This window comes from Rutidosis leptorrhynchoides, chromosome 3 (assembly GCF_046630445.1).
Source record: "Rutidosis leptorrhynchoides isolate AG116_Rl617_1_P2 chromosome 3, CSIRO_AGI_Rlap_v1, whole genome shotgun sequence".
Lineage (NCBI taxonomy): Eukaryota > Viridiplantae > Streptophyta > Magnoliopsida > Asterales > Asteraceae > Rutidosis > Rutidosis leptorrhynchoides.
The window spans coordinates 527969939-527981301 of record NC_092335.1 but is presented as its reverse complement, the minus strand read 5'-3'; the positions used below and the strand labels follow the sequence as shown (position 1 = coordinate 527981301).

At 32.6% G+C, this 11363-nt stretch overlaps 1 protein-coding gene across 5 annotated transcripts; it reads left to right on the top strand.

The window, feature by feature from the left end:
* Positions 1-4728: 4728 nt before the first annotated feature.
* LOC139898361 (protein OS-9 homolog) lies at positions 4729-7811 on the top strand. 5 transcript variants are annotated; one of them, XR_011776991.1, is made up of 6 exons: positions 4729-5240; positions 5420-5491; positions 5871-5927; positions 6839-6905; positions 6998-7112; positions 7191-7811. XR_011776991.1 is itself a non-coding variant. In XM_071881091.1 (6 exons), exons 1-6 carry the CDS (start codon positions 5200-5202, stop codon positions 7226-7228), a joined length of 453 nt encoding a protein of 150 aa, XP_071737192.1. In that variant the 5' UTR covers positions 4729-5199; the 3' UTR covers positions 7229-7811. The 5 variants fall into 5 exon arrangements, 1 of the variants encoding a protein (XP_071737192.1); XR_011776990.1 differs by having other exon boundaries at positions 5834-5927; XR_011776989.1 differs by having other exon boundaries at positions 5407-5491; positions 5834-5927.
* Positions 7812-11363: the final 3552 nt, after the last annotated feature.

Sequence of the window (11363 nt, the reverse complement as noted above, 5' to 3'; positions counted from 1 at the left end):
TACATAAAATCAAGAATACTTTCAAGTTTGCTAGCTCACTTCCAATCTTGTAAGGTGATCATCCAACCTCAAGAAATCTTTGTTTCTTACAGTAGGTTATCATTCTAATACAAGGTAATAATCATATTCAAACTTTGGTTCAATTTCTATAACTATAACAATCTTATTTCAAGTGATGATCTTACTTGAATTTGTTTTCGTGTCATGATTCTGCTTCAAGAACTTCGAGCCATCCAAGGATCCGTTGAAGCTAGATCCATTTTTCTCTTTTCCAGTAGGTTTATCCAAGGAACTTAAGGTAGTAATGATGTTCATAACATCATTCGATTCATACATATAAAGCTATCTTATTCGAAGGTTTAAACTTGTAATCACTAGAACATAGTTTAGTTAATTCTAAACTTGTTCGCAAACAAAAGTTAATCCTTCTAACTTGACTTTTAAAATCAACTTAACACATGTTCTATATCTATATGATATGCTAACTTAATGATTTAAAACCTGGAAACACGAAAAACACCGTAAAACCAGATTTACGCCGTCGTAGTAACACCGCGGGCTGTTTTGGGTTAGTTAATTAAAAACTATGATAAACTTTGATTTAAAAGTTGTTATTCTGAGAAAATAATTTTTATTATGAACATAAAACTATATCCAAAAATTATGGTTAAACTCAAAGTGAAAGTATGTTTTCTAAAATGGTCATCTAGACGTCGTTCTTTCGACTGAAATGACTACCTTTACAAAAACGATTTGTAACTTATTTTTCCGACTATAAACCTATACTTTTTCTTTTTAGATTCATAAAATAGAGTTCAATATGAAACCATATCAATTTAATTCACTCAAAACGGATTTAAAATGAAGAAGTTATGGGTAAAACAAGATTGGATAATTTTTCTCATTTTAGCTACGTGAAAATTGGTAACAAATCTATTCCAACCATAACTTAATCAACTTGTATTTTATATTATGTAATCTTGAGATACCATAGACACGTATACAATGTTTCGACCTATCATGTCGACACATCTATATATATTTCGGAACAACCATAGACACTCTATATGTGAATGTTGGAGTTAGCTATACAGGGTTGAGGTTGATTCCAAAATATATATAGTTTGAGTTGTGATCAATACTGAGATACGTATACACTGGGTCGTGGATTGATTCAAGATAATATTTATCGATTTATTTCTGTACATCTAACTGTGGATAACTAGTTGTAGGTTACTAACGAGGACAGATAACTTAATAAACTTAAAACATCAAAATATATTAAAAGTGTTGTAAATATATTTTGAACATACTTTGATATATATGTATATATTGTTATAGGTTCGTGAATCAACCAGTGGCCAAGTCTTACTTCCCGACGAAGTAAAAATCTGTGAAAGTGAGTTATAGTCCCACTTTTAAAATCTAATATTTTTGGGATGAGAATACATGCAGGTTTTATAAATGATTTACAAAATAGACACAAGTACGTGAAACTACATTCTATGGTTGAATTATCGAAATCGAATATGCCCCTTTTTATTAAGTCTGGTAATCTAAGAATTAGGGAACAGACACCCTAATTGACGCGAATCCTAAAGATAGATCTATTGGGCCTAACAAACCCCATCCAAAGTACCGGATGCTTTAGTACTTCGAAATTTATATCATATCCGAAGGGTGTCCCGGAATGATGGGGATATTCTTATATATATGCATCTTGTTAATGTCGGTTACCAGGTGTTCACCATATGAATGATTTTTATCTCTATGTATGGGATGTGTATTGAAATATGAAATCTTGTGGTCTATTATTATGATTTGATATATATAGGTTAAACCTATAACTCACCAACATTTTTGTTGACGTTTTAAGCATGTTTATTCTCAGGTGATTATTAAGAGCTTCCGCTGTCGCATACTTAAATAAGGACGAGATTTGGAGTCCATGCTTGTATGATATTGTGTAAAAACTGCATTCAAGAAACTTATTTTGTTGTAACATATTTGTATTGTAAACCATTATGTAATGGTCGTGTGTAAACATGATATTTTAGATTATCATTATTTGATAATCTACGTAAAGCTTTTTAAAACCTTTATCTATGAAATAAAGGTTATGGTTTGTTTTAAAAATGAATGCAGTCTTTGAAAAACGTCTCATATAGAGGTCAAAACCTCGCAACGAAATCAATTAATATGGAACGTTTTTAATCAATAAGAACGGGACATTTCAATGAATATGCTTGTTGTCCACAGAAAACGGAAGTTCGATATAGCAGTAGAAGGAAGTCGAACACAATAGTTAGCCCAAGTAAATGTTTGGGCCGATTTAGAAGTAAATTTTTTAAAATAAAAGAATAATGGGCTTCAGCCCAAGTGTACAAGTAAATAAGCTCAAATCACGGTTTGATCCAAAAGCATCTTAATGGGTTTTGATTTGGTACAGTTGAATTGTAAAAGGAATGGAAACAGGAACAATACCCGTCAATATCATCCATATTCACATCATCATAAATAACTTGAACTATTGTCCTGAATTATCATCAATTATCATCATTCCCTTATCATCTACTCACGACATCATTTATCGTTTCATGTCGTCAACATGACCATGTATCATGATCATCGTCCTCTTCTTTATTTAATAGAAATGTTCAGCTGCAGTTTACTATAGCGTGTTGATCGGAACAGTGAAACAGAAACGTAATAGTAATGTAAATGGGTTTCGTCTGTGGTTGTTCTATAGTCACAACAAAACAGTAATGCAAAAAAAATAAAAGAAATAGAAAATAGCAGTGATTGGTTTGGTGTTTGAACAAACGGAGACAGAAACAAGCGTGAGCATCAGTAGCTGTAGCATTTTATAATGGTGTTTCGTGGCATTTAAAATAGATAGATTCCAGTAGCAGACAGCAGGAGACGTAATAAGATGATGGTGGTTGTGGTGGTTTTATCGAGCATGAAATAGGATATACAAGGGGATGATCGGTGGAGGTGTTTAAAGTGACCGGCGGTGGAGAAGGTGGCTCACGATAAAGGTGGTGGTTCGGTTTTGGGCTGCCGAAGTTTTAAGGGAGGATGGTGGTGGCTTTGGTTTTAACAACAAAGAATTATGAGAGAAAGGAAAAGAGATATAAATGGGGATGATGGTGGTTTGATGATCATAAGTAACCGGCGGTAGACAAGTAGTAGGTGGTTCCCCGATTGTTCAAAAGAAAACAATAACGTAGTAGTAGTAGTAGCAACCAAGAAAGAAAATAACGATGGTGGTGATATGAGACTCGATGGTTTTATGGTGGTTGTTGTGGGCTTGGTGGTAATGATCATAGATGAAGGCGGTGGATGTCATAAAACATGAAACAGAAGAAACCAAAAGTGGGGTGGATTATGGTTTACGATGGAAGATGGTTATCCGGTGGTGAAGTGGTGGCGTGAAGTTCACGGTGGTAGTGATTCACTTAGGGTGGTGGCGATGGTTTGTTGTAGAAGATAGGAATGAGTGTTCTCGGTGTTAGTTCCCGAATGGTGGTTTTTCTTTCTTTTGTAAATATATAACGAGTATATATACATATATAATTAGATATGTAATATATAATATATAATAATAATAATAATAATAATAATAATAATAATAATAATAATAATAATAATAATAATAATAATATTATTATTATTATTATTATTATTATTATAATCTAAATAAAAGTTCAACATGTGGAAAAAGGATGGAGCAGTATCTCAATAGCAAAGCCATCGGGTGATTTGGCTTCTTCTACCGACGATTTTCACGGAGCGTGTCCATTGCTAAACAGTTAACGTATAAAAGTGTTCCTAAAAATCCCAAATTTTTAGCTTAAATATATTTAATTATTTCAGTCATTAACTGTTCAAAACCTGATCAAAAAGATTCTATAATTATTTATTTTCTGTTCCAATTAATATGTACGGAGTGCTAATATTTAAATTTAAAAAGGTAAAAATATTTTTAACAAATCTAAAATCTTCGTAATCAATTTACAGTCCAACTTTCATTTCAATCCTTCATGAACATGTACTATATCTATATTAAAACTAACAAAACGTCAACCGAGTGTTACTGACGTTCACTAATTAAGCTCGAAATCATTTATTTTTAATATATTCTCTTTCTATATACAAACAGTTTTAAAATAGCAAGTTTATTACTAAAACAAATATATTATATATTTTTAAACAAATAGATTTAATATAACTTTATATATTTACAAGTAATATTTATATGGGGGATGATTCTCACACACTGTTTTTTGATCCTCACACACCAATTTACTTGAACTCCTCCCTAATAATAGGGTAAAAGGGTGTGTGAGGATCAAAAAACAGTGTGTGAGAATCATCTCCCTATTTATATACATAATTATATATATCTATATATATATACATGTATCTATTTACAAATAGTTGTTCGTGAATCGTCGGGAATTGTCGAAGGTCAAATGAATATATGAAACAGTTCAAAATTTTTGAGACTCAACCTAACAGACTTTTCTTATCGTGTCGAAATCAAATAAGAGTTAAGTTTAAATTTGGTCGAAAATCTCCGGTTCGTCACAATTATTAATCACATTTAAATGCCAGGGGGCTTAAGTCGTAGCTCTCCGGAACCAAAGTACGATATTGAGTTCCACACACAAGATTCACCATTTTTCCCTGTAAGTCTGTGTATGAAAAAAGTATGTCTCTGTACATAAATCTAGAGGTTCAATTTGGGTGTTTTTTAATCTCAAAAAAGGTAAAAGGGGAATTATGAAAGTTAGCTAAGAGGAACAAATGAACATCTTCGATACGATGAATGGGTTGAAGTTTCTGAAAGTTTTATCAAGTACAATCTCCTGAACCGCTTCATTCACAGATTTCGATTATTACTGTAATAATAATGCTTTTGTAATCATAATTTACCGTTTAGGTATGTAAAGGGAAAGGATCAAAAGGTGTATTGTTGTTCAACCCTACAAGAGCTAACCGATTTAGACCCACTCTAAACTGACCCATTATGATTTTTGTGTCTTGTAGGATGATTATCAAGACTGTGGTCATGCCAAAAAAGAACGGAGAAAAGTTTCTATGTGAAATTCACAAGTCGGAAGCCCGTAATACAAGAAAACACAACCAGCCCAATTTTGATAACTGAAAAACGCTTCAAGTTGAAGACACCAGATGAACTGCTTGAAGCACATAAAGACCATTGCCATATCAGGGTTAGAACTTTCAATAAATCAATATTATCAAAATATATCATGAAATGGTGTGCCGTTTTATGCTTATCGTTTGTTTATATACCTTGAATAATTTAGTTTTGTATCTCGTGTCTATATATTGATACTAGGAGAATAATAGAAAAATTAATTCCACTTATTTTCGTAGACGTTGTTTGCAGCAAGAGGGCTGGTGGTTATATGAATTTTGTTATCACAAGAAGCTGCGTCAAATTCATGTAGAGGATGATAAGGTATGAATCTCTTGATGTATAAATCTTGGAGTTGGGAAAATGGGCAGTTCCTGCAGGTTAAGTTATGGTTCAATATGGACCGGGTCGGCTTGTGTCAACCTGAAACACTTTTGTCCAAAATCCAAAGACTGTTATAAATATAAGTAGTGTTTTTTCAATGCTACTTTTTGCTGTAATCTATATTTTGAATAGAACGATTCAAAAAATTTTATGTGTTAAACATACATATTGAGCGTCTTTTGGTTTGACCATTTCATTCTTAGTTCATTTTTTTCAGTTTGACCCGTTTGACCCATTATGATTTTCTTTCCTTCTTCGGGTTGCTCAAGAGTTTTGTATTAGGTGAATATGATTCTGAAGCTACAACTGCTTATAACAGTAACCTATATGATATTTCAACATTGAAAGATCCTCGATCGAAAGATGCATTGCAAAGGTACTTGCATGTCAAATTGAATCATGTTCTATTGATTCTATAGCAAAATAGTATTTATCTTTTTTATTTAATTATATATATATATATATATATATATATATATATATATATATATATATATATATATATATATATATATATATATAGGGGCAGGATCAATGGGGAAGTAACCAATCGGGGGGAAGCAAAATTTATTTTATTTTTTCGTTTTTTTTGGAATTTTTTTTCCGGCATCAAGATCACACGAAAATATGAACATTTAGAAGAGACAATTCGTGATGAATGTTATTATTTAGGCGGGAAAACGATCGACAAAAATAACATTCAAGATAATATTGTTCGTGAAGAATATGAACGTTTTTTTTTCATGTTTTGTGAAGTAAAATTTAGCCCGATTTAGAGTTTAGGGTTTATGGTTTAGTGTTTAGGGTTTGGTGTTTTGGGTTTATTCCATAAACCCAAAACACCAAACCCTAAACCCTAAACCCTAAACCCTAAACTCTAAACCGTTCGTGTTAAAAACTCAATCTAAATCCTAAATCTAAACCCTAAATCTAAACCCTAAACCCTAAATTTCTAAACCCTAATATCTAAACCCTATAAACCCTAATATCTAAACCCTAATATCTAAACCCCAATAGCTAAAACCTCAACATACGCTCGAAAAACACGATAATTGTTATATATTGCTTCTTCGAGCGTTTTCCCGCCAAAATAAAAACATTTATCACAAAGTGTCTCTACTAAATGTTCATATTTTCATCCCATCTATAATGTTCGTGAACAAAGTTTTTTCAAAAAACGAAAAAAAAAAAAGTTTTTGCTTCCCCCCGCTTCCCCCCGATTGGTTACTTCCCTCTTGATCCTACCTATATATATATATATATATATATATATATATATATATATAGGTATCATGCTCATCAATACAAAAATGGAACCACTTGTGATTTAACTAACAAACCTCGAGAAACCGAGGTATTTGATGACTCTAAACAAAATTTACTATTTTTCAAATAAATTTCACATTATTTTGATTTCTTCTATTTGTTTGTTTATTTAAATTGCAGGTGAGATTTGTGTGTTTGGAACCTAGAACTATGATTAGCTCCATGCCTCCATCACCGAGTTATCAACATGCAAATATGCACTCACAATCCAATGCCCAACACTTTGCAAACTCCAGTAAGTATCTCTGTCGTTCGGTTTCATAATCGCGCACCTTTTTTTTTACTGTATTCGTAATCAATTGTTAACGTGCAGACTGTTTTAAGAAGCAAGACCAGTTTGCTATACAATAAACTGTAATCCGCTCCCAAAAGATTACATACAACCAAAACTGGAGGATGACAGTATAAATGAACACAACATTGCTATGATAACTGATAAAGAATCATCATCATCATCAACGTTGAGTCCTCACGCAGAAGAATATGCTACTTAAAGATATGTTCATTTGGCCCTAATAGTTTTATGATTTTATATGCATTTTGAGATAGAGAGGTTTTTTGAGCTAACTAAACCCGTGAAAATCGATTCAAAGGAATTTTAAGCGGTGTAATTTCAGTCTAATATTATCACACACTATTGTCTTATTAGCACAAAAAGTGATTAGATATCAAAGTTGTACTTCTTAAGTAAGGTTGTAAATTAGCCGAGCTACTCGAGTTGGACATTCGTTTAAACGTTCGATTCAAATCGAGCTTGATGCTTGAATGAGCTCGTTTAGTAAACATTTAGTAAAGTACATTGGCGAATCTATGATCAAAACTCAAAGGGGTCCCGAAACCTTTTTCAATACAAATTATGTTTGAAGTGTATTTTAGTGGTCGTTTATCTTCAAAAGCTATAAATCCTGAATATCTATGGTCTCATACTTAAATTTAGCGGTATCCTATACATTTAGAAGAGTACATTACTAAAAAAAAAAAAAATCAAACAAGTGGGGTCATAGGACCCCACAACCCTTCAAGTAGGTTCACCACTGGTAAAGGAGCTTTATAGTGAACGAGCTCACAAAAGCAACAAAATCCAATCCCACAAAAGTGGGTAGATGTATATAATCCTTTCCCTGTAGTGAACGAGCTCGAGCTTTTTATATCAAGTTTGAACTAATTCGTGAGCCAAAATGTGCCTTTAATTTATATACATTAAGTTATTATATTTTGGCCAACAAATGAGAATTTATTATAACAAAACCATCACCAAATACAAGAAATTAAACATTGGGTCAGGGCATTTCCTGCCCATAAACCACATGACTATATCAGTTTGCAGGTCTCTAAAACATAAGTTTAGACTTTAATTCTTTGCAGATGTTTCCAATATACTCACATCGGAAGAACAAATGTGTATGTGAATCAACATAATAATAACAAAACGCACACTTTAAGAACATATTGGGATACCAAAACTTGCATTCTAGCCTGTATTATTGACCTTTTTTTCTTAAAAAAAACGAAAACTTTTATAAACTAAATACCCTTTCAAAAAAAAAAAAATGAAAGAGCCTAACCGAGAGAATATTAGAGAAACCGACAAGCCTCGGAACAAGAAAACCACGAAACCTAACCAACTAAATAGCTGTCTGGAAACGAGCCTCGCTCTAACCTAAAACAACCAAACGCATACGATACTACAAGAATGAAAACCAAACCAAAGCACCAAAGATAAACATAACACATCAAACGGAACTACCAACAAAACAAACTACAACCAAGCCACATAATAAATAAATGCTTACCGTTAAATTGAGAATACCATACCACATTGGGTCTAGATCTGTGGTTATGTTTAGTCAAGTAGGTTGTAGACTTGTAGGGTCTTGTCAATCAGAGGTCTTGAATCAGTTATAACACTACTAGATCTTACAATCAATTTTAATTAAACTCATGCTTGTCGAAAAAAATAATTAAACTTTTGAATTGAATCCGAGCCAAGCTCAAGTTTGTATGATATCAGATGAGTACTCAAACAAGCTCTTAGAAGAACTTGATATCGGTTCAACCTGTTTAAACCCCTACATTTAAGCATGATATATTCGGATGTTCAAGTGCATACATTCACGTTTTACCGCATGAATTTTGGTGTTCCTTTTTTCATAAGTTGGGTTGATCACTACTTTTTTTTTTTTCTTTTAATACAAAATGTCCAAAAACTTGATACCTTAACCTTATTCCTGTCAAACTAGAACAACCTCATGAGTAATAATAACAGCAATGATATGGTGTGCATTACGTTGGACTGAAAAATCTTTCAACAAAATTAAATTTAGATGATATGGACCAATAAGGGCCACTTGAAGATACTATGAATCTTAAAATGACAACTGTCAATAACGTAAATTGTCAAAACACACACAAACTAGTCCGTGACAAACTCAACTGTAACCATATTCTAAAAGATCACAACCTAGTACTGTTCTAGACATCTAAAAGTATGATGCACGTACGATTAGATAAAAGCATCTCAATCCTGTAGGGGCCACTGAAAAATGGTAGCTCTCAAAATTTTAGTCTAGCGGTATCAAAGGAACACACCAAACTTAAGGTTGTGACTACGACTTTCGTCGTAGACAAAAAGGGTGCGTGTGTTTGGTGTTCCAAAAAAGAAAATATGTATGTTATAACAAATATAATTAAATTACTAATTAAATAACACTACAAGAAAAATGGTCGACGATCTTTTAGTGACGACTTATTATTTAGTCATTAATAATGCTATTTAGTTACCATTAAAAAAGTCGCCACTAAATTTTGTCATTATAACCAATTTTAATATTTTGGTCTCTTTTGACGGATCTATGGCGAGAAATGACCAATCTATTTTGGTCAATAACTCTTTTTAGTCACCAAATTATTATTATTATTAGTGAACAATAACCCTCATCACTAAAACTCATTTTGTTGTAGTGTAATCTATTTTTGTTATAATTCAGTAGGCTTATAACTACCTTTAGTGGTTTGATTCTTGATGTTATAATTCAGTAGGCTTATAACTACCTTTAGTGATTTGATTCTTGATTTAGAATACTAATAATGAAGTGTAAGAACAAAGATGATAATGGAGAGAAAGAAAGAAACACTTTGTAAGTGTGAGAAATGGTGCAAGTTTAATGCTTGCATTCATGGCTATTTATAGCAAAAATATCACAAGTTTAGGTAATACAATAATATTACTTTTGTGTATCAATAATTGACTATCCATTTATATATATATATATTTATATATTATAACACTCCCCCTTGGATAGCAATTTTGTTTGTTGAAGATCAACTGTAAGTTACTGCCTCGTTAAAAACCTTGCTAAAGAAAACCCAGTGGGAAAAACTTTAGCTAAGGGAAAAAGAGTGCAGCATGGAGTTGACTCCCCCTCAAGTAGACATCGCTTCGGTTGTTACATCTTTTGAACATGTCTCATGCCAATGTTATGAACGTGTGTTCTGAAAATAGCAGTTGGAAGTGCTTTCGTGAAAAGATCAGCAGAGTTTTTGCTGGATTGAACATATCTCATTTCAATCTCGTTGTCCTTAATGAGATTTTGAGTGTATGAGAAGAATCTAGGAGGTATGTGTTTGGTTCGGTCACTTTTGATATACCCTTCTTTCATCTGTGCTATGCAAGCTGCATTATCTTCATAGATAATTGTTGGACTTTTATCGCGTTCTAGTCCACAAGAATCAGTAATGATTTGTGTCATTGATCTCAACCAAAAACATTCCCGAGTAGCTTCATGTAATGCAATCACTTCGGCATGATTTGATGATGTAGCAACAAGTGTTTGTTTTTGAGAACGCCATGATATTGCAGTACCTCCATTTAGGAATACATATCCAGTTTGAGATTTAGCTTTATGTGGATCAGATAAATAACCTGCATCAGCATAACCAACCAAATCTTGTTTTGATTCGTTAGAATAAAATAATCCTAAATCAGTAGTTCCTCGAAGGTATCGAAATATGTGTTTGATCCCATTCCAGTGTCTTTTGGTAGGAGCAGAGCTGAACCTTGCCAACAAATTAACTGCAAAAGAAATGTCAGGTCTTGTACAATTTGTAAGATACATAAGAGCTCTAATTGCACTAAGATATGGTACTTCTGGTCCAAGAATATCTTCATGATCTTCACATGGACGAAATGGATCAGTTTCAACATTGAGTGATCTAACAACCATAGGAGTACTTAATGGTTTTGCCTTGTCCATATTGAAACGTTTCAAAATCTTTTCAGTATATGTTGTTTGATGTACAAGTAAACCATTAGGCATATGCTCAATTTGTAAACCAAGGCAATACTTGGTTTTTCCGAGATCTTTCATTTCAAATTCTTTCTTTAGAAGTTGAATGGCTTCATAGATCTCTTTATTTGTACCTATGATGTTAAGATCATCAACATAAACAGCTATGATCACATATCCGGATGTTGTTTTCTTAATGA

What these genes read in the sequence shown, in the direction of transcription:
- LOC139898361 (XM_071881091.1), top strand. Translation starts at nt 5,200, where the DNA reads ATGAACTGCTTGAAGCACATAAAGACCATTGCCATATCAGG. An exon ending in AAGACCATTGCCATATCAGG is followed by an intron (nt 5,241 to 5,406) that starts GTTAGAACTTTC and finishes TTATTTTCGTAG; the next exon opens with ACGTTGTTTGCAGCAAGAGG. An exon ending in ACAAACCTCGAGAAACCGAG is followed by an intron (nt 6,906 to 6,997) that starts GTATTTGATGAC and finishes TTTAAATTGCAG; the next exon opens with GTGAGATTTGTGTGTTTGGA.